General features: G+C 37.8%; 1 protein-coding gene across 3 annotated transcripts; it reads right to left on the bottom strand.

Moving 5' to 3' along the window:
• Window positions 1–741: 741 nt before the first annotated feature.
• On the bottom strand, window positions 742–25,968 carry uvssa (UV-stimulated scaffold protein A). Of its 3 annotated transcripts, none has more exons than XM_066649633.1 (14): window positions 25,839–25,968; window positions 23,294–23,445; window positions 22,511–22,841; window positions 20,594–20,714; window positions 20,117–20,470; window positions 19,897–20,006; window positions 19,383–19,511; window positions 12,344–12,449; window positions 7,740–7,938; window positions 6,841–6,975; window positions 5,874–6,057; window positions 5,608–5,719; window positions 1,974–2,166; window positions 742–1,782 (listed from the first exon to the last, which is right to left on the bottom strand). In XM_066649633.1, exons 2-14 carry the CDS (start codon window positions 23,401–23,403, stop codon window positions 1,689–1,691), a joined length of 2,178 nt encoding a protein of 725 aa, XP_066505730.1. In that variant the 5' UTR covers window positions 23,404–23,445; window positions 25,839–25,968; the 3' UTR covers window positions 742–1,688. The 3 variants fall into 3 exon arrangements, with proteins under 3 accessions (XP_066505730.1, XP_066505732.1, XP_066505731.1); XM_066649635.1 differs by having other exon boundaries at window positions 22,703–22,841; XM_066649634.1 differs by lacking the exon at window positions 25,839–25,968 and adding an exon at window positions 25,123–25,688.
• Between the last annotated feature and the right edge of the window lie 63 nt (window positions 25,969–26,031).

The following is a 26,031-nucleotide window of genomic DNA, read 5'->3' as shown; positions in this document are numbered from 1 at the left end:
TCCACTTTATAGATGGTTTGTGGTGGTCCTGACCATTGAAGAATGAAAAGAGTGAAGGGGGTTCATCAGTATACAGAACAACAGATGGACTACAGTTGTACAAAGTACATCTGTTAATTGGTGGAGCTCATAAAAATGCATATAGTCTGATGGATATAGAAAATAGCCTGTCATTTTAGTATTTTGCCTATATATCAAGAGGTGGGTGGGGTGGTGGCTCCCAAACACTGTACAGACGGTGTAGGACAAATAATGTCCACAACTTAATATCTGGGGTGTATTCCACCATGCAGGATGTCGCTGTTAAAATAAATTAAGCCCAAAGTCAAACCTGTCCAATGGGAATGTCCCTCATCTCTGTTCCTATTGGACAGGCTTGACTTTGGACATAAGTTGTCTGGCTAAACTGAGAAATGCAGCTTTGTAGAATACAGCCCAGGTATTAAGTTCTGAACAATATTAGTCCCCTACTGCTGTGTTTGGGAGCCTTCTTCATAGTTTCACAATCAAACTGAGCTCCATCCCCAAAATTCATGCAGGTAGCATTTGCCAGACTCACAGTGACCCTCCCCTTCCCCTTCCCCTGTCCTGTGCACCAACAGAAATGCACCCAGTTGCAGATTGGCTGGAATAGTTTGTTTCTTGGTTTGAGCTATTAATTGCTGGAACTGTTTCTAGCCTTCAAACAGACATGAGAGGTAGTGAACTTTTAAGAAACTTCCTCTGTATATTACAGTATGTTTATTGGATTAGAATTGTATACAGCACCTTTAATGGCTAATGCAGAATCCTGCAAAAAGCTGCAAATAAATTTTATAAAAACAGTTGAACAACTGAGAAACATTGGCTATTAACAATAAATACTCAAAGCACAAAAAAAAAAATAATCTTACAGAACTCAAACAAAGGCTTAACAGACTTCAGTTACCAGACAGTTAAACGTACAGATCATAACAGGGAATCGACACAATGAGGTAGAAAGTCCCAGTATTAAATGTATATTCCAAAATGGCAAGTTAAATAAAACATAGTTAAATTACAGTAATAAATAATTATTCTTAATTGATATTCATTTATTTTCTGTAACTGCTTCATCCAGTGTCACAGTGCGTCTGGAGCTGACCCGGAATCATTGGAAGCAATTAGACAGGGAGCCTCTCCATCACAGGGCATCTCACTCTCACACTCACATTCTATAGACACTTTTGAATAGCCGATCCACCTACCAACATGTGTTTTTGGACTGTGGTAGGGAACCAGATCACCAGGAGGAAACCCAGACAAACACAGAGACGACACACCAAACTCCTCATTCACAGTGACCCAAGATGGAGTTTGAACCCACAGCCACAGAACTCTGGAGCTGTTTGACAGTCCCACCACGCTTCCCTTTGATATTGAAAGTCATACATTAAAAAGTATTGTTGAATAATAAAAATTTTTTATCTTAATTGATATAATTTCATTAGATTTAAGTCACGTTGGTTTAAGTGAATAACTTGCCCAACATCACAATTCTAGAAGTTTGAAACAAATGTAGAAAAATAATACCAAGACGTATATAATATCCTTTCAATTACAGCAGGTTCAGAAAACGCATCTGAAAGTGTCTCTCATTGTTTTGACACTTTAGGGAGGTATATTAAAGTACACTTTCTGAAAAAGCACAGTGCTGTGAACAGGAGAGTTCATTTAAAGACGTAGTTGAACTGGTTTGCAAATTTCTCGTGCTTTCTCTTGTCGATCTTGTTCATGACCTCTGCCATTCGTCTCATGGAGCTCCTGCAACAAGAATGAGCTTTGGGTTTTCATCATGGCCGATAGTACGCAGATTACAATATCAGCTCAGCTTCTCTTCCCCAAAAACTTCCATTAATTACACACAATGTTTTTCTCACTATCCATTACATTTACTTCATATATGAAAAACCTGACATTAACTTTTCCTTGTAAGTTTTTTAATGGATACTCACTTATTGAAGACCTTCTTCTCAAGCCTTGAGCGAGAAGTGTTGGCGGTTTGCTTCAAGTCTGTGAGGTTTGGGTGCTTCCGTTTCTTTCCCTTTCCTTTTCCAGACTTTTTCCCCTTTCCATACGTTCTTGAGGAGCCTAGGTCTTCACCTGTCGCTGCTTCAATCTCCCTCATGAGCTCTGGATCACGCCAGTCTGAGACAAATACATAGAGGCAGTAATTTAATGAAAATTTTATATTCACTCAACAAATTCACTGATAGTATTAAGAGATATTAATAAGAGTTATACAGGTTTAATTTCCCCAGTGCATATTTAAATGTAGTGCTGATGCCTGCATGTGAGACAAATATATTCTGTTCCTTTTAAAAACAGGTGAAGCTCCTCTGAACATAATGAAATCATAAATTATATAGTGTCTGAAATATAACACATCGTCTACAGACTGCATGACTTTCTGTTTCTATACTTACAAACAGTGCTGATGTGGTGTCTGCTAACACATCAGTCATGATGCCATATGATCAGATACAATATTATTTGTACACATTACCCTAATTAAATATGAAATATCTACTAAAATATGTACTCAAATTGAGTTGGGGTTGAGTTTCCACACCCACACAAACTCAGCAGTCAATAAGAGACCCTATTTAGCTACAAATTAATTTGAGCCGGTCGGGAGACAGAAGATGAATCCTCAATTACGTGAAGACTCTATTACATGAGTGCTCTGAAGCCTCTCTGGAGGGGGGCTTCTTTTGTGAAGATGAGAGAAGAGCCACTTATTAGTTTTAAGCTCTGCAGCAGGTCCCACTTCTCTGTCAACAGTTCATATATGCTCCAGCTGCAGCAACCCCACCAAAACACACACACACACACACACACAGAGAGCAGGGGGCAGCTGCATTCAGAATATACTCCCTATTGGACTAGTGACATACCAGTTTTACTAATTATTACTCTGCACAATACCATCCCATAAAAAATTCTAATGTAAAAATATACTTAGTCTCACAACATATAGGAAGCTAAATATTAAGAAGTAAACATTCATTGACTGGTCCCAACCCTGGCAAACCAATGTAATTATCAAACCAGTAAGGATGTTCCCCCAGGATTTTTAACGTAATGCACAGAATTAGTGGCATATTTTTTAAAAGATCTATTAGAAGAAAAGTTTGTGGAATTAAAATAATAATAATATTAATAATTGCTTATTTGCTGCTCAGGCCTACATTTTTAATGGCATGGATTTCAAGCAGGAAAACTGTTCAAAACGTCAGTTTACACCTGTACAAAGACTGCTGAGTAATGACTGCCATCTCCCTGGCAGAAAAATCTAAATTCACAATATCTAATTTCCAAACTACTGCTAGGTGTATGAAGCCTTTCAGCACAAGGTTGTGGAGCAGTGGAACTACATTCTCTGGAGAGAGGGAGTGTCATACACTACTTTTGGTAAATACTGGAGTAGAGCTGGACAAAAAATATGGAAAAAATATTTTCACAACAATTATCCAATATTAATCAGTCTCAATATTTATCATAAAATAACATTATTTGCTCACCATAAAAAATACCCTGTTTTCTCTGTCTCAATGTCAGGGCATTACCACCTCAAACATTTAAAAAAGCAGAAGAGTAACAAGAAACAAAACTAACATTCATTCATTATCTGTAACGCTTATCCAATTCATGGTCGTGGTGGGTCCAGAGCCTACCTGGAATCATTGGGCGCAATGGAGTACACCCTGGAGGGGGCGCCTGTCCGTCACAGGGCAACACAGACACACACACACTCACACCTACGGACACTTTCGAGTCGCCAATCCACCTACCAACATGTGTTTTTGGAAGGTGGGAGGAAACCGGAGCACCCGGAGGAAACCCACGCGGACACGGGGAGAACACACAAGGCTAACAATACAATCCAAATATAAAGTTCTGAAATGTAAACGTATTGCACTTAAGCCACCTGAGGGCTTGTAACAGTGGGGAAAACTAGAAAGCAGACACAATATGGCCCCAAATACAGACAAAAAAGCAGACGATTACATATTAAATCCATATATATTTTTTACCCATAAAAACAAACCTTGAATTAAACATATTATAGTCTTAGTCACCCAGCACTATATTGGAGTACAACTTGAGATCCAGAACTAATCATCTAACATCATGCGTTTGTGGTTGAATGCAATTAAATCCGTGCATCTATTGTAAAGCCTGTCTGAAGAATAATGGGCCTTTAAAAATGGCTGAGAAATTTCTGAGAAAACCTTCTTTAAAGAATCAACTTAAATAAAATTAATATTTACAATTATTTACAGTGCAGCCCAAGCTATAAATGTGTCAATCAAGTCGGGCCTTTCAGGGATAACTTTACATCTTGTAACTCTTCTCAGCAAATCACTGTAGAATCTGAGTTGTCGCTGAAGTTGCTACGTACTTTGCAAAAATTGCTAAATGAAAACGTAAAAGGTGTTTCAGACCTGATCTAAAGCCTGTAGAATGGTTCAGTCCTTCAGAGTGTACATAGAAACACAGGCACATGTGAATGTTGAGGAGCCTGAAGGTGGCTGTTTAGAGCAGAAATCAATGGCTCAGCAGGGGAGTGCTTGGTCAGTCAAGGAACTGATGGACCTCCAGTGGTGCCATGAGCTCACTGGCAGCACGTGAGGGCGGGCGGGGTGCCCTGTGGTTACCGTGACGACCGGCTTGTAGACGGGCAGAGGGCATGATGGAGTCGGGGCAGGGATCGATAGCGTACTTAGTTACAAAAGATGCTATTTCACAAGCCAGTGGTCAGCAGGCTTCTGTAGCCAGCTGCCTCAGATACCTGTTTGTTAACAAGTCACTGCAGTCAGAGAAAAGCACATCCGACGCTCCACTGACAGCGAGGAGCTGCAGCTTAATTGGCTTTTAGCGCCCAACTCTGCAAAAGGGAGAAAGAGAGCGAGCTTCTGACAGAGAGAAAGAGGGACAGAGTGAGATGCTGCCTGTCCTATTATCAGGCTATTGATGATGACTGGGATTTCATCAGTTCATCTTTTCCAGGCCCTACACCCACTGCCCTGTCATTTGTCTAGTGTGTGTGCTGTGATGAAGGAGCAGAGGTAAAGGGTCTTTAGGATTTGCTCTATTTACAGAGGGATTTGAAAACACTGGAACAGTGGCCTACTTAAAACTAAGCTGAAGGTGACAATAAGCTCTATCAGACGGAGACAACACAACACTGGATGAGATGTGCAGGCTTGACCCTATTGAGACTGAACATAAACTGAGTCTAAGGTAATTTCGTTTTTTTTTTAAATACTCTTTATTTAAAGATGTAATTACAACTTACTATAAAAAATGTATAACTTCAGATTTCAATGGAGAATTGGGTTTTCAAAAGGTTCCTCACTGCTGTTCCCTCTTTTATTTGTTGTTATATTAGCATAGGCTATTCATTCATTCACATATTCACTGTCTGTAACCGGTTATCCTTGCCTTGTGCCCGTGATTCCCAGCTTACACTGATCTAGTATAATTCATTCAGGACATTCACAAACACTTTATATGTGCCACAAGAATAATAACATAACTACCTTCCTTCTGACAGAAATATTATATATTGGACATTCATTTTACCTGGTTGCTCCTCCCTGCGTTTCCTCTCCTCCTTTTCGAGACGAGCAGCATCTTCTGGATTAATTGGCCTCCCAATCTCATCCCGAGGGATGATAGGCCCATGGAATGGACACTTTATTAGAAATAAAAGATGCTGTTCTTCAATGGCTTTATTCATAAGAAAGTTTTTGAACACCATATTACTGTTCCTCATATAATGCACCAGAGTCATATCATATCTAAATGTGATTGCTGTAGAAGTATGAAAGATTTGTCTGAATTCTCACCTTTATTCTGTCCTGACGTTCGCAAAGTGAGCCGTTGGGCAGTGGGGCTTTGCACTTGTGCTCCACAGGCTGGAAGCGGCCGGCAAAAGTGATATACCTGGACTTCATTTGCGCAGACAGCTCTTTGTTCTCCACCTCCTCCTCCACCTCATGTGGAACCCAGAACTGGTGTTGAGAAGTGTTCCTGTAAACCAGAGACGACAACAGAGCTTTACTCTCAAACGGAGTAAGTTCTAAATAAAATGTCTTGATTGTTTTCTCAGAAATGCTTTTGTTTTCAATTATTCATTTTAATTTCAGCAATGCTGCCTGCAAAAGGTTTGAAAATCCAGTGTTTTCCACAATAGTTCAGCTAATAAGTATTTTCCTTGATTAAAACAATAAATAAATAAAGCCAAAGAAATTTCAATGTGAGCTTTGACTGAAGCACACTGATGAAAATTATGATTAGGTTTCTAAATAGATTCTTCATTAAAAACTTGCCACTATTTTCTTACTTAGCCGTAAAGTAAAATTTATATTCAAACATTACTTGGAAAATCTGTGTGTGTGTGTATACAAACTTATATATACACCTTTTCCAGCAAGAAAAAAACATATTTATAATATTATACTGAACTATTTAAAATATGAGTTATTCATTTCTTTCATTAATTTGGTCTGATTGGAAGTTCTTTGGAGACTGAACAGACAATAGTGCTCTCTAGTGGACACTGACCTTTTTTCTGAAATAACTTGCATTTCAGAAAAAGGCAGAGGACCAGTGCAGTGGCTAAATCAGGCACAAAACAAAAACCCACCATTTTTGAATAACTCATGTTGACTAAGATAAAATATTTAACCCTTCATATTCTCTCAATAAATTTACGGCGTACCTTTTAGTAAAGGCAAACAATGCGGTGAGAAAAACTGGAAAAGGATAAAATTCTCAAGCACCATATGGCAGGGATGTTTGAAGTGGACTAACTTGATGATCTTGCCAGCCGTTGGTTGATCCTCTCCCCAGTAGTAGAGATCCACGCCAAACGGAACAACAGGAACCTTCTCTTTCTCTTCAGACTGTTCACTGCTTGTGGTGGCCTCAGCAGAGCCTACAGACACACTGATGTAATAGAAAGGAACCAAAAGGTAACCTTTCACATTCAAATGCAAGTTAAATAGTAATAGGTAATTGATACTCTGCTATTAATTAAAGTGACTCTATATAACCCCGTATTTTTATAGCATTTTTTTGGCATTGAAAGGATCTCACTGTTGACAAGTATCAGTCAAGAGAAGGGTACAAAAATTCCAATGCATTAGGCACTTTACACAGAATTGGACATCCTTCTACAACTGATGACAGCACAAGATAAAAAAACAGGTCCAGGAATCTTCCAAGAGGCCGGGTTGTGTACTACATGTGACAAAAATGAGCAACAAACCGAAGGATTTTCTTGTAAAGGAAAACATTCAAGCCCAGCTACATTTTGAAAAATATATATCAAGTCTGCCAAAAGCATGTGGTAAAATTTGATATGGTCCGATTAGACCAAGGCTGAAGATTTTTGCACCTAATTCCAAATGTATATTCACCAAGAGAACTCCATACCTACACTGAGGCATTGCATGGCCGTACAATGCTTTGGGTCACTTTTCTTCTGCTGGAACTGAGGCTTTATTCAATGTGCAAGGAATAATGAACACTTCCAAATATCAGTCAATTTTGACACAAACCATTAGGTTTATGGTAAAAAGCTGAAGATGAAGAGGAATTTCATCTTTCAGCTTGGAATGACCCAGCCAGAGCCCAGACCTGAATCCAATTGAAAACCTGTGTGGTGACCTGAAGAGTTCTATGCACAAAAAATGCCTTGGCTTGATTACCTTTTAGATGGTACAGAGGGCAGTCTCTCTTTAAGGGCACGGATAGTGGCAGCTGCACATGTGGGGTCCTGTTCCTCATCATGTAGCTTCCTTTTATGCCGGGCAGGGGTCCGAGGTATGGGTGGAGCAGGTCTGACCACAGGTTTTGATGAGCTTGGTTTGGCCACAGAGGTAGATGCGGAAGGTAAAGGATCAAGACCTAACAGAACGAAGTGTGAATAGCAGTGAGTTTTCATGTTTTCAAGTCAGACCCGCCATTTTTAAGTCAAGCCATTTTTAATCTAAAGCAGATTAAAATTTAAAAAGACTCACATCGACTGCCCAGTACTTTATAAAGCCTATTATATAATTAACTTATAACTAATTAACTTATAATATGTGGTCATTTTTCAACCACTCTTTATCCCTTATTAAACAAGGTACTTTTATTAAAGTTATCTAAGTAAAAGATGTCTGATTTGAACGTCTGGACACTCTTAAGCTTGACTCAAAACTCTTTACTGTAACCTGACTCGTGACGAATACAAAATAGGATTTTGGTAGCTTACATTTCATATATGGACTCTATGAACTTGGTAGGAAAAACTGTGAATTACACCATAGATATAAATCATATTTAAAAAAAACTTAATGGAAAAGATGTAATTTGGAGATACAATGGTCCCCAAAAAGTAAAGGATACCGTGTGCCATTTAAAAAATGTACTAAATTCATTCTCAAAACAAATGCCACTTTATTTAAAAAGCAACCATTCCAAAACTGCTATTTTCTTTTTGGCAAAGTATTCCATATAAAAGACAGCTTTATTTTTTACAACTGAAAAAAAAGAGGTCATGGCAGAGAGGAAGCTGACCTTTAACCTTTTGCTGGGCACTGACATGATTGCGTGCACTTCAGTAACACTCCTGAAATGTCTCTCTTGGGTGGGCTGCGGGGTTCAAAGCTGGGCATGCAGGAGCTTAAACTGAGCTTTAGAAAGACACTGAGATCCAAGACTGACTGACTCCACGTATGACTCCAAACCTGTGCTAAATCCCTGGAGTGTGGACAAATTTAAACTTTAAAGGACTGTTGTAAACCTCTTAAGGATATGATTAGGGAACACCTGACCACTTTGAATGAGGGTCATCAACCAAATGTTGAATTTACCCTGAAGTCATGCAGCTGAAACCTCATTACAAGCACCAAAATATATCCAGATCCTTCTAGTATTAATTACACGGTTGTCTGGGGAATCACATACATTCAACTGACAGATGCCAGTCACCATTTATGATTCTACTGTAAACAAAAAATTATTCAAACCATTCTTGGATTAAATAAACAAATAAATAAATAATCAATTAACAGCTGCACTTTCAGCAGAATTTATCTTCTTATTTTAATGAGCTTTGACAGAATACATAATTGCTGTCCAATGAAAAACATGCATCTTCAAAACAGCAACTTTAAAGAAGAAGGGAAAAAAGGACCTTATTCCTAGATTTTATTCCAAGTAATTTTGGACCATTTCTATTGGTCCATTCATCATGAAATTTGTGCAGGACTGTTGCTGGGTTGAAACAATGTAGTAACCTAAAAACGGACAAAAAAGCTTGATATCTGCTTATATGATGAGAGTAGGAAACTGACTTTAGCAAACAGTGTAACTAACTAACTTTTTATATATTCCTTTGTAAAGTAACTGAATTTAAAGAGCACTACTGTGCAAAAGAACTGTGTCTAAGACCACTGTTGATATATTTAAGTCACAGTCATAGCAGTCATTAAAGGTCTGAACTGAGCTGTCCATCAGATTGTTTTGAAAAACAAAAAAACGCAAGACCCTGAAAATGAATCCAAGCTGTAATAAATCCAAAGGTGAACATTAAAATCCTCTAAATAGAACAAATAAGAAATACACATTTAAATGCCATTCTGACCAGAAATTATATAAATGAAGCATGGCCTCTGATTTTGCACAGTAAAAATTAGCATGCCAAAACCTTGGCTACAACCAATACAACAAACACACTGTGGTCGTGAGGTAGGTAGCTAAACATTTAGCAAAAATGTTCACTTTCCTGAGCCTGAGCCTACAGTTAATCCAGACTCTCTATCTCCCCACAACTTATTGCATCATAGCCAGTCTCCAGACCATGCAATCATGAAATACGACCAAATCCTTTCTTTTTCTGTTCAAATTGACCAAAATGGTAGCTATTTGTCTGAAGCAATAAAGTTGCAGGTGTTAAAGAGATAAATCAATAAGAGGAAATAGAGAGGCCCAGCAGTAGACACAGAGTGGAGCTGCCAATGGTGGCATTATTGATTTTCCTGAGTTCAGCAGGCCTTGTAATTAAAATGTAAATTTGAGAAAGAGATAACGTCCTGACAGAAATGCCGGGATAAAGGGATAGATAAAAGATCAGCAGTGAAAGGAGGGGAGAGAGAGAGAGCAAGAGAGAGAGAGAGAGAATAGAAGAGAGGAAAGTGAGAGAAATGCTTTCCAAATGAAACAATTTTTCTCAGGATGAGAGCTGCACAGCGCTTTTGAAAGGAGTTGGAAGAATAAGATTAGCGGGAAATGAACTGAAATCGTTTTGATGGCTTAATGTAATGCTAAATGAAAGTGCTGATACTAACTCACGCTGATTGATAGATCTGGAAAGAAGTTAAGTTGGCGGTAAATCCAAATTATATTTTCAGTGTCACATTTTAAGTGTGCCTGAAGCACATTTTCCTAGGCTAGTCCAGACATGAAGACTTTATCAGGCAGGTTAAACAGAACCATTTTGGTGCCGGGCTTCATCTATTGTTCTTCACTTTTAATAGCTCTAAAAATATTCCCATGCACAAAAGCCAAATTATGTTCAATCATTAGACTCTGGAATCATCTTAGGAGCTCAATTACTGTATGGTGCACACTCATTACTCCTGCAGAAACTGGGCTGGAATGGGTTTAATTCATTTGTGTAGTGCTGGATGTAGAATAGACCGGCTGTGTGCAGAGGATAGATGCTCCCTGAGGTTTAGCCCCCCCACTGCAGTAAGGGCAGGTGGATGTTGTAAATTACAACACTGGGCTAATGGGAGCTCATTAACACCACTGCATTGTTAATTTGGCATGGCCTGCACACTGATCATTACATACTTTACTAATCAAACCAGCTTGGTTCCATGGAAATTACAGCCTAATTAGTCTTTAGTTAATACCGCTGCAGAGACTGTGGGAAGATTATGTAGCAAATAATAGAATTATGTGTGTGTGTGTGTGGGGGGGGGCTTACATTGGTGATCAGATTGACCACGGAGAAGGCTTGTGAACAGATATTGGCAACAAAGAGAACTTCATCTGACTTTGCAGTTTTTCAAGATAATTACAAGTCATTACTAATTATACAGTATTGTGGTTATCTATTGTATTTATAATTAAAATATAAAGCGGTTAACTAGGTAATTAGTGTTCTTAAAAGGCTCAACAATAAAAACAAGCAAAACTGAACAAATAACAATGCAAAAAAAAAAGCCTAATAAATCAGTTTGTCAGGCTGTATCTTAATGGGTTATTCCACAGTTCACCTAGGACCTGTAGATATTAAACAAAAGATACACATTCATCCGTATTTTTTAATGGTATTCACATATCCGTCCTTGTTAAATGGGAAAAATAATGGGCTTAAAATAATATTAATAATAATAGTAACAATAATACAAGACAGGAATGTGTGAAATGTCCCTGCAAAAAAAGAAAGAGCAGTAGAAGAATTAATGCCTACTAATCAATGCTGATTCACATAGAAGGCTACTTTTATCTCTTTAAGTAATCAATATTCTTGTATATTTCACCAGGCCGTAATCACACGTGACTGTATTCAATCATAAATATTCACACTTCACAAGTTTTGTGTCAAACCGAATCTTCAGTATTTAACTTATGTCTGACCGACTGCTTGACCGCTGTCGTTTTGTGGGCTGTTTCTTGTCAATATGGTTGTCCTTGCACAGATAGGAGTCTTTGCATGTATAAACAGTCAGTAGTCAACGCAGATTTTTAATAGATGCCCTGTGCATCTGTAGAACTGTAGGGCTTTAATAGATTAATTACTCTAAGATCATGTTATCTTAATATATGCCTTAATTTATTCAAAGAAAATCCATCATAAGATGTAAACTTTTTTACCACAACTTAATAGTGCTTTGTACCATGTACAAATAATGCTTCTGTGAATGCTTCTAAATTATTCATTTCTTAACTGTCAACACCACATTTTGCCAGGAGATGTACCTCAGACAGCCCTCTGCATAACTTCAGACTTTTAACCAGCATCAAAAATCAAGTCACTTTATTTGCTGTAGTTTCTCAGCCATTCCATACAAACTTAGTGAAATATCGTCCTGTAGTTCCTCTAGTTGTTAAAATAAATATTTCCCCTGTGTCTTATGTTCATCTCTTTAAACAAACAGCACACTGCTCAAAGGATTTCACCTTTGTACTTGTAACTCGTCACTTAATTTGGCCTGGAGGATGCTTCAAGAGATTACTGGAGTATTGGGTGCAAGGACTCTTATTGATGTCTAATGAGTGTTTGTCTCTGCTGGTGTCTGCACCTGAACAAACTCACCATACTCAGCTCTCAGATGTTCTGGGATGTGTGGCTCATACCCCTCCTTCTCTGGCACCTCCTCGAAATCATCATCGTCTTCATCTTCTTCTTCCCCAGCTTTTGCCTAAAATATATATATATATATATATATATATATATATATATATATATATATATATATATATATATATATATATATATATATAACAAATATATCTTTCTCTATTAAACCAGGAACAACAAAAAATAAAACTCTACCAATGGAAAACACCAAGGCACAAAGTAACCGAACAATAAAGATTTGTTTATGAAATTATGTTCTTCAAACCTGTCCTCCATAATCCCCCACACTATAATTGTTTGTTTGGAAACAGCTAACCCACTGCCTAATACAATAGCAGGTCTTTTCTCACTGATTAACACACAAATGGGATTGACTATGGCCTCAGGATATTCCAGAGATTTACAGCGCACTGAATGGCAAACTATGCAGTAACGTCAGAGCCCTTTACGTTTTAATTCAAACTTGTAATAGAATTTCCAGTTGACCACATCCAATTTTTTTTCTAGTAGTTGTCCATCTGACCATTGTGGCATCTAATTGTAGCTGCATAAAACAGTGCTCATTTACATTAGTCTGACTTCCCCACAGCTCCCTGCTTCAAGAGGGAATTAACAGGTCAAATCTGTCCAGTTTTCTCACCGAATATTCTGGATATACAGCTTCTATGAGAGTAGATCAGTGAAATGAGCACATTCAGTTGAAACTATTATCATTACAAACTACAAGACAGATAATATTTCCTTCAGACAGCCAACGGAAAGGCAGCAGAAATCTGGGCTCGAAGCCTAGATCACTGGTTTAGCCACTCTTTCAAGAGAGCCAGAGGAGGGAAAGTGAAAAAAGGAATGGAACAAAGAGATTGGCAGATATGTAGGCAATATTGGGTTATCTTAGCCTCTTCTAGCCAGGTGGAGGTGTACCTGATAACAGCTCTGTGCAAGAAAAGAGAGCTCAGTGATATGAGGGTTTCTCACCCTTCAGTCTGAGTCTCTGGGTTAGCATCATACAATCACTTTAAGGAGATCAACTCAACCCCAGCGACCAGATAAGGAGACGATCCAAAGCAGATCCAGTTTGTAAGACTCTGACTGCTGTAGTTCTTTGTTGTAACCCTGTTACGGTTTTGAGGTTGACTACAACGAAGACCTGAGTGATCCCCACAGGATATAGATGTTCGAACAAATTATAAATATCCTTAGGTTATAAAAATGCAGTTTTTAAAAAAGCATCATGTAATTTTATATTAATTTCTCAAAATTTTCTAATATGTAGCACACTAAAACATTTAAAGATATTCTAAAGATACTGTGTTCATACAAAAACAGACACAGAAAGATACATGACTGACTTGTACATATGATGCTAATGCAAAGTATCTCCTAATAAATAAGACAAGGTGTGCTAAGATGTGTTTATCGATGTTTGGATATTAGACACTGATGTGAAAATTTCAGAATTCATTGTTTGATAGTAAATTCATTGTCCAGGACTTTCAAAGAATTCAAGACGAAGCCAAAAAGTATGCAACAATATTATGCATGTGGGGGCCATTAAATTGTAGTTTAGCCCTGCCTGGCACAAACATTGGCTAGCCAGTGGTTTAAGGTGGTAGGTGTGCTCGTTTTCTTCTCTTTTCCCCTGCTTCTCTCCTGCCTGGAGCTGCACGTGCTCATCCATCACCCGGCTGTAAGTTTTGTTATCACTCTAACACTAATCAAAAGAGAAAACTGTCACCGGCGCTGACCTGTGGAACCTCCCAATTATGCTCTTCAGGAATGACAGGAGCACTTAACTTCCCCAGCCGGGTAAATGACCACCATCAATCTATACAGAATAACAATGAGCCACCGGCCTGCAAATTATTATTTCTTTTTTTAGGTATAGAAAATCCCCAGGCTGGAATTTATGAAAGGTGAAAAGCAACCCAAGGCTCTCTCATCCCCCTCCTCCTCTCCTCTCTCTCCTCTCCTCCGCTCCACTCGGCAGGAGAACCCTGCGCTCGGGGAGGCGTCTGCATCAGCGCTAAACAGAATTTATGCCTTTTAATTTACTCAAAAGGTGCTTAACCGTTCCCTGCGCTACAATGCATAACAGAATGCCAGTTTTTAAATATGGGGGTCGTTTTCATAAAATGGTATACATAATGTGTGTGCCCTTCCTTTTTCGAGGGCATTGCGTGAGGTGTGGTTCCCAGGCACACGATTTTTTTTCTTTTCCATTTATTCTGCTTAATTGCCTCCATGATTACCTCTATATCAGGCACTAAAGGGTGATCAAAGCTCGCTTTGCCTATTCCTTTTTATTCCTCTGCTTTCTTTTTTTATTTTCTTTTTCATTACTGCAGGCGGGCCGTGTTGACAATTGCAGATTAAGGTATAAACTGTCTTTGGATGAGGTCTCAATTACTGGCGCTGGTGCTGTTGGCTGAGTGAGGCGCAAGTGATAGCTGCACTTTTACTGGAGCTGTAGAAGAAAACAAGTCCTTTAGCTGAACACTTAAAATGCCTGAGTCTGCAGAACTCTTTTAAATGTTATACATAATAATGAGAGAGTGAGAGGGACATACTTCAGAGACTGTGCAAGGCTGTGGCCCTTTAGATCTTGTAGTAAAAAGCAAAAATCTAACAGTGTGATGGGCATTGAACATGCCCTTCATTTTATTACAGGCAAAAAGGGTTTACCTCTTATTGGGTACATCCAATACATCCAATAAAATACAGCAAAGGGTTTTTCTTAATTAACTCCTCTCTAATGTTTGATTTGTAGCTTTTTAAAAACATGTGGCCTTGAATTGGTGATGGGATTTCCTACACCAGTGTCCCTACCTAACAGTAACCCCTGCTCTTAAAAGTAACTTAAACTGGGGGGGAAACTTAACATTATTCCCAACACTAGTACAGTTTTTCATTCCCTGCAGCCAGCAGTCATGAAAAAAGGAGATTGCTGTTTTGTTTATAAGTGTTGTCTTCTTCAATCCAATGCAGTTATTTCCACCTTGATGGATTAAAAAGCAGTGGAAAAAGATTACCAACTGAGCTGAAATTCTTGGCCAGCCAGCATTATTTTATTTTTAATTCACTTTAATTCTGCTGTGATAAAATCTGCACTGCCAACTGGTGATGGCAGCATTGTACGTCTTCTACAAGAGAAGCCATGGTGAAGAGAATAGGTCTCTATATGGCGGCATTTCGCTGACACAGGCCTGGCTAACATATGAAACCCACCTTTTAGTGTCTTCTTTGCATTTAAAACACACCATTTGCCTGGCTGTCTCTATAACTTGTAAGAAATAAACAACTCTTTTTTTCATTTCTCTTTTAAAATGCCGCTGGGCAAGTTTTTTTTTTTTGTTGAGAAAATATGGCTCTGTAGCAAGGCAAAGTTTGAGCTGCACTGAGCCAAAGTCGCAAGTCATTTACAGATTCCTTATGTTTATGCAAGTTATTAATTTTATTCATTAATCCTAAACATAGACTAAAGTATAGGGTGTAAGTTTAACATGACAAAGTGCATGTAAAGTAATTTAATTAACTAAATGTTTAATAGAAACACTGCAAAGTGGCCTGAGCATTAACAGAACATGCGTTAGAATAAAAGTGAATATTAAATAGTGCGTGTGCTCCTGAGTGGACCACTTAAAGACATTCACACAGCTAACTCTATTGATCGCAAGGCGGCTGTGTCAACCTCCGTCTCCTTGGCTGCGAGAGGGGGGCAGATAATGAGGTTCCGGTTAAATATCCCCCACTTATGAGGAAAAACACATTCCAGCAGGGCTAAAGTGCTCTCTACGCCCTCCCAATATATTTTGTATGGTCTAATTAACTCTGTAAGCAATCTCAATTACTTTGTGCCCAGGGAAGCGTCTGTGGGCCCACTCCTTTAAGCAAGTCTGTTATCCTTTTAAAAAATGGTCCGAGGAGGCAGCTTCGGACAACTGAACTCTCGACTTCATTTGTCTTTGGCCAAGTTTGATGGCTATGCGTTTAAAAACCCATTCAATCTTATAAACTAAAAATTAAATGTACTCAGCTGTGATGGTCCTCCGTGCATCTGCTATTTATATGCTAATCTCCTCTCTTACTGGGAAGGTCTTGCAAATTATTACAGCAAACCAATAACTCAGGTGTATGGACTGGCAGGCTCACTGGCCACAGAATGGAATGAAATGCTCAGAGGCTCGCAGGGTACTCTGGCTGCCCAGAAAGAGGGAGAAAGTGATAGAGAGAGAAAGAGAACCTCGTGAAGTTGCCCGCCATTGTCTCTGGAGGCAATTTAACGTTCTTTTGCCACAAAGCGCCTCTCCAAGACAGCACTCGCTTTTAAAGCACACAACATTGCATACATTAGACCAGTACTATGTAGTAGCCTATTTTTGAAATGCATGTTTTTGTAGGTAAGGACTGCCTGCCTTTAATGGAAATAACCCACACCAGTATTGAACGCACCATTTTACGAATACAAAAGAAAGAAAAAAACACAACATAATGATATGCTAATACATTTTAAAAGTGGAATGTAAGGTAAACATACATCCCTCAAGATCATTCTCAAAGTGTTCTGTTTACATGAAATTGGTCTATATTTTTAAAACACCATTTCCTGCTTTTAACTGCGGCCTGAAGTTTGAACGCGATTATAGGAAAGTAATAGTGGCAGTTGTTTGATGGCTGCTGAAAATGTGTGTGATGTAGATAAACAGCAGATGATGGATGAAGGTCTCTTAATTTACCACAGTGTAATGGGCCCTCTCAGAGCCTGCTGCTGTCTGGGGGATTGGAGTAAATGAGACCTCAAAGCCCCTAGAGCACCGCTGCTTTCCCCTTGGGGTTAAATTCAGGCCAGCTATGGTCAGATTTGATGAGTAAATGTTAAAGGGAGCTGTCTTCATAAAACTGTAAAAAAATTATTTAGATGCTATTATGTATTTAAGCATCACAATTTAAGGAACACAATTGTCTATAAAAGCAAATAAATAAATAAATGTTATAATAGCATTTATTGTTTACCATTTTTATGTGCATAATTTTATCATGTTTGTCATGCTACATGATAAATATCACGACGTTTGTTTTTTTCTGATTGTCTGATATGTTTGATTACAGAAAAAAAGGACCACATTTAAATGTAAAATAGGATTAACTGTGCTCTCTTTGTAAAAAGACCTGCTGCTTTTCAGTGATTAAACAAAAAGTGTAAAAAGTTATTTCACAACAACTCAAAATGTCCATATATTGCTCATCCTTATTTTCAGGAACCGGATCAAGTTTTAGACGCATCATCAACTGACTACAAGGTCAACCAAATGAGGTGCTGTGACCAAAGTATTCACTAGCAGCAATATTTGTACTGATTCCATAAATGAGTTGTATATTGAGCTATTTTGTTGGTTAACTGATAAATCAGCTGAGCTCAATTTTTAATGTAATTAGGTGAGGTCAAGCTCAGATCAACACCTCTGAGTCCTGTATGTTAACACACTTTACCTAATGTAAACTCTCCATTATAATATACTTCTTGGATTGAGAATGTATTAAATTTACTTTAAGGCAAGTGCTTACAATCCGTTAATAAGTCAATACCCTGGTACAGGAATTGCAGAAACATTGTAAAGAATCCCTGATAGGTTTGGAATGAAGAAAGGATCCTAGATAGACATGGTTTATCTCGAGTTTGCCAATGGGGGGAAAAAAAACACACTGAGACACATCAATTATTGCTCTTCCTCACCGTCCTGATAAGATGCCTTATCGGTGTAAACAATGCAATATTCCCCCTGGCCGCATGGTAAATGTGCTCCTCTTTTGGGAAGTCGAAAAGGTGTCTGCTCTACAAATTCAGGGTGCTTAACACAAAACCTCTGTGACCAATAATTAAATGGAAGCTGTGCGATCACAACACAGCAGTGCATTACACTTGTTCAAAATGTCAACAGCTGCAGTTATCTGATGGGCAAGGACAGGGGATCCAACACCAAAGCATTCTGTATGAGTTAAATAAAAAACACATTACCGTAATATATCATTTAATATGATTAGGGAGTAACTGATGCATTGTATTAAAATTATTCATTTTTTCTAAATTTATGTTGACTGCAGAACTGTTCTTTCAAGTATTTTAATAATTTTTAACATTTCAGTGAAATGAAAACTTTATGGAATAGAGATTATAAAAACATAGTTTTCTGTAATAATACTAGCTCATCAGCAGGAGTTTATTGAGTCAGGAAAAAAAGCAATTCCATCCGTGTCAGGGCCATGATAATGCGAATAAAGTAATGGAATGCTTTTAAGGGTAAAAAGGAAAAACTAATTATGATAAAGGGCTTTAAGTTGTTGCTTTATCACAAAGCACTGGCTTTTTGCATTGGAAATGGCCGCTGACAGTGATAAACCTTTATAGGGTGCAGTAAAGCGCTTTGTCACTGTCACTCGGCTCCGTTCCCTCTCCCCAGCTCGCTCTTTTCGCCCAGTTAAAAGCGGATATCATGTGTCATAATGATGTGTCTCCTAACTGCTAGGTGTGTCCCATTCTGCCCGCGCTGCGCCGATCTCCATTAACAGCTGAGCTGTGCCTCCTGACTCACTCACACAGCTAATCTCTGATGCCCTGATGCATTGCACCTCACCAATATTGTCGGCGCATTTGCAAAATGTCCCACTCCCCATTTGCTCATTGCCGAAGCAATTTAGTTGGAATTTTTGTCATCAGCTTGAAATTTGAGTTATGAAATTCTGGGTTCCGAGTTTCATTTTAAAATGATAAGCCCTTAACCATGACAAGCAGTACGCTTCAACAAATCATAATAGAAAAAACAAAGACGTGGCACACCTTGTAAAGTAATCAAAATCAAGTTCCCTTTTACTTGCACAATTCCACTGAATTTTTATATACATGTTTTATATCTTGTGAAATGCTGCCCTCTCGTGGTGAATCTCGGTTTGCATGACCGTGAAAAAGAGGTCTGCTATGAAGAAGCTGAAGGAGACTCACCACTTTTCTTCGTCTTGTTTTGTAGTCTATATGAAGCTCGTCATGTTCCTTCAAGGCTTTCTCAAGGTTTTTCTTTAGGGTTGTGGCTCGTCTTATCAAATGCTCCTCCACACCAACCTTCATAAAAACCTGGAGAGCAATTGTAATTTGAATCAAATTGAGAATTAAATATTAATTAAATAAATACATTCTTTTGAGGGCAAATAATTCATGCGTATGAGAAATGCTAATAAGTACAAGTTCTTCTGAAGACAAATTCTCTACTTAATTGAAAGCACAACATTAAAGCAAAACCACATCATGACTTTTATGTAACCTCAGGATCACGTGCAGTTGTTAAAGATGTATATTTTGATTGGTAATTACTGTTATATTCAGATGTTTAGAGTGGGTCAGGACACAAAATAATATACAATATTATTAACAAAATTACCAAGATTTTTTATGAGTGTAGATTGCAGACCCTTACCCTTAACCGTTGCTTTCTAACTTGTGATGGTGGAACTTAGCATACCTGAATCCATGACTGGACTAAAGGAAGGTGTCTACTGCTGATGAGTCTGTGTAGGTCTCTCATGTTGTTCACTACTGCCTCATTCTCCTCAGTCTCTTTCACATTCAAATCTGGTAGCATGGAGAGATCACTCATGTTGTTTTTACTAAATTTAAAGACACATTTCTTGTGTCGTATATGGAATTATTAGTATAACATCATAGACCAAAAGTAAACCGACCTATGGGCACGTTCAGGTCCAGCTGATAGGCACGAGACATGAGCCCTGTGCTGCGAATAAATGTGTCCTCATCTGGGCCCTCTTCAGTGTCAACTTCCTCACTAGACTCCTCTTTCTCCTCTTCACATCTGGTTTCCTCTGTCATCTTTCCATCACTCCCTGAGCTCAAATATTTGCTGCAGCACGGCTGTTCCTCCCAGACTCTGGGCTTTTGGTCAGGCTCAGAAGTGCTGCAAGTGGCCTCTTCGGTGACCACAGTCGGCTCGGTGCTAAACAGACTGAAAGTGTCCGGCATGAGCAACCTCATACAGTTGTTTATCTCAGTCAAGGATTCCTCAATCTCAGAGGATAATTCTGAGAAGAAAAAGTTTACTGTCAGAAAGCTAAAGAGAAAAAATCATGAATTTATTGTGCATGAGCTTCTCATCTGAAGATAACCAAAGTTATGTTTATAAAACACTGTCTTTAGGTTCATACCCTCCATTTCCTGCTTGGCCTTGTCAAGTTTCTCTTTATAAATTCTCTCCAACCTCTGCTGTTTCTCCTCCTGTCTCTTTCTCTCAGCCAGTGTTCTGGCCTCCACATCATGAAAATCTACCTGGAATGAGGGACACACATGAATTATATAATAATACAATTAACAATACAACATCTTTACACAATTACATGGACAAATTTGTTGGAAACCTTCCATGAAAAAACAACAAAAACAAAAAAACAAAAACAAAAAAAACCCCACTGTTTTCTCTTAAATAACTTCAAACTGAATAAATTAATTGGCATTCATAATTGTTTATGCCATAATTGATGAAAATCAGACTTTGCTGTTGATTTTTGATTCAAGAACATTTAAAATAGTAAAAAACATGCAAACATTAGGACCATAAACCTAAAATGTTATTGCTCAACCTTTAGAGACATTGCTACAAATACTTATTTTCTGCAGCTCTGAATGAGACTTGCCCCTGAAAACAGGTAGTTTGGCCCATTCCCCTTTAGCAACTGCTCTAGCTGTCTCAAATTTGAAAGTCATCTTTTCCTGACTGCATGTTTCTCTACATATAGCTGTTTTTTAGATGTTAGATAGGATTAAGATCAGAGATTACATTGTCATTCAATGTCTTCCTAACAAAACTTTCACAGTTTCACCAGTGAGTGAGGTTATATTGGAAACGTTTGTACATAACTTTACTCCACATAACTCACCTATCTAGAATAATCGTTATATCACATTAAAACAAATCATTTTTCAGTGAGGACTGGATGGAGAAGGGCATCTGGTCAGTGTTACATTTATTTAATAGATAATGGTGTCCTGTTGTTGTATGATACTCTATATCATCGGTATAATTTGAAAACAAACCTAACATTTACATTTGTATTAATGCCATTCCTAAAATCTCTTGTGTGTTTGATTGCTGGTGCTTTAGTTTATTCACCCTTTGTTCCTCATTTAACACAATTACTGATTGGAAACCGTTCATTTAAGGACTTCAAATTTTCCAATAAGATTATCCGGCACACATCTGACAATATTCTGTATCCCACTCTTCTGTTCAGAAACTCCATTCGTCTAATTTACCCACTGTAATCAATTTTTTTTCTCTGGTTCCACCATTTCCTTTTTCTTTACTTGCAGTACACTTTCTCAATTGCACTTTTTTGTATATATACATGTTCTTCACTAAAGTTGAAAATAAATAAATGAAAATTTCACCCGATACAAATGTAGCCTGTGGGTGAACAAATTGTTTTAGGATGTGTGGGGCAAATATAAATGGAGACGCATTCGCAAACCTTTTAATGTAGAAGTTTTGAACAAAAAGCCACCCAAGCTGCTGACTTCAGCTTCATACAACAGACAGGAGTGGGTTATGTTTGAGGTATATTTGGTGCAAAACCCCTGAGCAGTGACAGTGAAATTTGTAGTTGTAGAAAATAGTCACACATGTAAATTTGAAGTCATAGAGAAAATCTCTTCAGGAGTCGCAAACCTGTAGAATTTTTCCTTTCCCACAAATACAACTTAACAGTTACACCTTTACAAATTCTTCACTGCAGGTGCACAAATCCAAATCTAAACACACAAGTAAAAAATATAATACACTCACAGTTTTGGTTGTAGTTGCGTCAGTGAAAGTGGTGCAAAACACTTTCACATACTCGTATAAAACATGCACAAAAGTTGCACATTCGCAAACCAATATGTAAATCTGTGCAATGCGAGTTACACACCTGTGTTTTTTGCACAAACACAATTCAAAGACTATACCTGCTCGAATATGCGGCTACGAGTCACAAATGTTGTCTTTTTCACTCACAGGTGACAACTTCTACGAGCTCAACAAATCAGATTGAAACCAAATCCGATTTATGGCATTAGTAGAGACCTACCTTTTTAACTTGCTTCAGGAAGTGATAACCCAAAGCCAGTTTTTTGTAGGCCTCCCCATATGTTGCCTGCCAGGCCTGAACAGTCTGAATGGCCTGGGCCTTGAGTTTCTTAGCCACCTCTTTGGGTGGTGGCAGTGGCTGCTCAATGTCTGTTTCCACCGTTAGTGCTAGAAATTCCTGAAGGTTAGTTACCAGGAGGACTCTGAAGTGATGAGAACGACTGAAAAGCTCAGTGACCATCTGGAAGGCAGAGAAGCGAATCTCAGCATGATCCTGGTTTAGCTGGGTCAGGATAAGGTGATAGAAATGGTCAATATAGTCATTGGAGATTCTGCAGGGAGGAAAGATAAAAAAGAAATAAAAATTATAAGTGAGAAAGTCAGAACATCAGACAGGTGCTTCTATTACTCAACTATTACTCTTTTAATCTTTTTAATTAATAGTTACTGTTATGTGTGTATCATGTTATTCATTCATTCATTGTCTGTAACCACTTTTCCAGTTCAGGGTTGCAGTGGGTCTGGAGCTTACTCAGAATCAATGGGTGAATGCAGGAACACACCCTGGAGGGGGCGCCAGCTCTTCGGAGGGCAAAACACACTTACACATTCACTCACACCTACGGACACTTTTCAGTCGCCAATCCACCTGCCAATGTGTGTGTTTTTTTTTGAGTAGTGAGAGGAAACCGGAGCACCCGGAGGAAACCCATGTGGACACAGGGAGAACACACCAACTCCTCACAGATAAACATGTAGTAATCATTAATGTCAGTCATCATACTTGCAAATCTTTTTCACTTCCTTCATTTTCCCTTCATTTAGTTGTGGTTCCCCAGAGGTAGTCAAGTCCTCCACCAACTCTGAGAGCTTGTCCCGCTTTTCTTGGTCCATCCTGTTTTGCTACTTTAATTGTAAATTATTTCACAGGGAAATCTGGGGAATTACAAAAATGAATGTTCAAATGAGCTATGGAGAGAAAACATTTCTGTACAGGCAGTAATGTAAATATACAAACTTAATAAAATTTTATTTTATTTTGTCAAGTAGACAGCCAAAAGTTGCTTTCCACCTCTATCATGACATGTCATGTTAATGCTAAGAACATAGTATATGAGGGAGACAACAAATGTGAATTCCAAAAATAATCTGGAGCATCAACCACTTACAGAGAAAGCCAAAGCAGAACCCAAATCTAACATTCATAATGGCTTTCCCTTATGGAATTTACACACAAAGCAAGTCTATATTCTTCTGGGGTCCAAATCTGCAGACAAAAAGTTTTCAAATATAAAGACTGTCTAAATATTTTTTGATTGTCTTTGAAATGTAATTTTCAACTTTCAAAACCATCCAATCCATCAGCTGCTCAATTTTATCTTTGTTTCTTTCTCTACGAATGTGACTATCAGGAAAGTAAATATAAAAGTACATGTAAAGCAACAGGAACTATCTAAGGAATAATAATTGGAAACATAACTATTCTAAGCAAAAATGCGGTACTTGCTAGAGGAAAGATATCTAGTTTAAAGATTAGAAAGTAATACAAAACAACTGATAAGTGATACTGAAGATGGGAGGAACTCATTAAAGTAACTGAATACTTTGATGCAGATATTTAATATTTATTTCTTGCTGGGAAAATATGCAGAACACAATTTTGGCCCAAATGTTCAGCCATGGCGTTGACAGATCATTTATATTTACAGCATTTAGCAGATGCTGTTATCCAGATCTTCTCACACACCACCACAAGGACATGCTAACAAAGGTGAAAATCTTGATTTTCTCTGGAGGAAGTCTTTATGTTAGCTAAATCCTGCTTTGTGGACTGTGTATTGACTACAGAATCTCTTACAGCTAGGAAGCCAAATATCTAATAAGACAATGGCTGCACTACTAGTCAATATTTCTGTATTTCTAAAAGCAGTGTGATATATATTTTCTATGAATTCTGGGTACTTTCATAAGAAAACACTAATGGATGAAAGCATGACAAGATAAAATAATAAATAAAAATAAGATAATCATGAATTTTGTCTGCAGTGGTGTATTACAGAATATCATCTCTACACAGTATGTAGAATCTCTTTTTTTCCAGTTTTCAATTTTTTCCACTTTACAATTTAAAATAAAAATAGCAGTCATTGTTAGAAGTTCCTAAGCCTAGAAAAGATGATCTAATTAGTTACATTTCCCTAAAACAGTAAAATGTGTCTTTCACTGTAATATAATCAGTCTGATACACAAGAATTTACTGCCTGAAACAATAGCAAATACATCAGTGTAATAACCATAAGAGCCCCAAATTTCTCAAAAACACAAGGGCCTTGAGAATGTATTGGTAAACTTTGTTCAGTAGAATGTCATAGTTTTATGTCACAAATAATGGAACATTAGAGAAAAGAAAACAATATGTGAGGGAGGTGACAAAATATGAATTTTATATAATCTGTAAAATTAATGAAAATTAATAAAGATAACGGACGATGCAAAAGCAGAAACAAAACATCACAGTCATACCGACTGTTAACTTCGGTCTAGTCTCTGCTGCCAAGAAGGCATTTCACAAAGCATGATTTCTCAATTTATCAAGATAATTTCTTATCTCACATCAGATGTGTCCAAAGCGAAAGGCCTTCTTACTGGACAGTCCTCAATGTTTTGATTAAAGTCCCACTTTGGTCAATGTTTAAAACCTTAACAACACATCGCTATTTAGCCTTGAGTCTACAGTTTTAAGTCAGAAGTCTTGCTTTCTTGAGCAGTCTCCTGGTTTGTGTTATTGTTAGGACGACTAATATATTTATGTATTATCCGACATAGTTTTTACACTATTAATAAGGACGTATTATTTCTGAAAGCTGTGTGATGAATCTTTGCAATAAATTCTGGATACTGTAGTAAGAAAACAGGCACAAACCGAATAAAAACGTGAAATCTATCTGCATTTGGGTGCTAGAATATTATCCCTAGCAAAGTTATAGGACATATAAGACAGCAAATGCTAATTTTAGGAAGGAAACCCCTTTACTGCTTAACCAGCTACACTACGTTAAATTCGAGTTTCGTCGACACCTAGAATAATAACATACTGCTTGGATAAATATGTCTAAGCCTGGAGAGGATTGTCCTATTAGTTATTTTCCAAAAGCGGTAAAACCTATGTTTACAATATAAGTCTGTCTGGTAACGTTTTATCGTACAAAAGAAACAGATTTCCTCCTCTGGCCTGATATTATTCATAATACATCGGTGTAATGTCAATAAGAGTCCCACATTATTCAAAATGAGACAGTACTTTTTTTCTATTGGTAAATTGTGTTTACCTGCAGTAAGAAGAGCTACAGGAACATATTACCATAATAAACATATTCCCGAGAAACGGCGAATATCAACGTATTTACAGTTTGAATCTCGCTGTATTGTAAACACATATTGCTATTTCCACAAGCCATTGACAATATGGCGCCTTTCAAAATAAAAGCACAGAGCATTTCGAGACGATTAGTAATTTTTATA

Source organism: Hoplias malabaricus, chromosome 17 (genome assembly GCF_029633855.1).
Source record: "Hoplias malabaricus isolate fHopMal1 chromosome 17, fHopMal1.hap1, whole genome shotgun sequence".
Classification (NCBI taxonomy): domain Eukaryota; kingdom Metazoa; phylum Chordata; class Actinopteri; order Characiformes; family Erythrinidae; genus Hoplias; species Hoplias malabaricus.
Note: the sequence above shows the minus strand (reverse complement) of the source record. Positions and strands in the feature narration are given on the sequence as shown.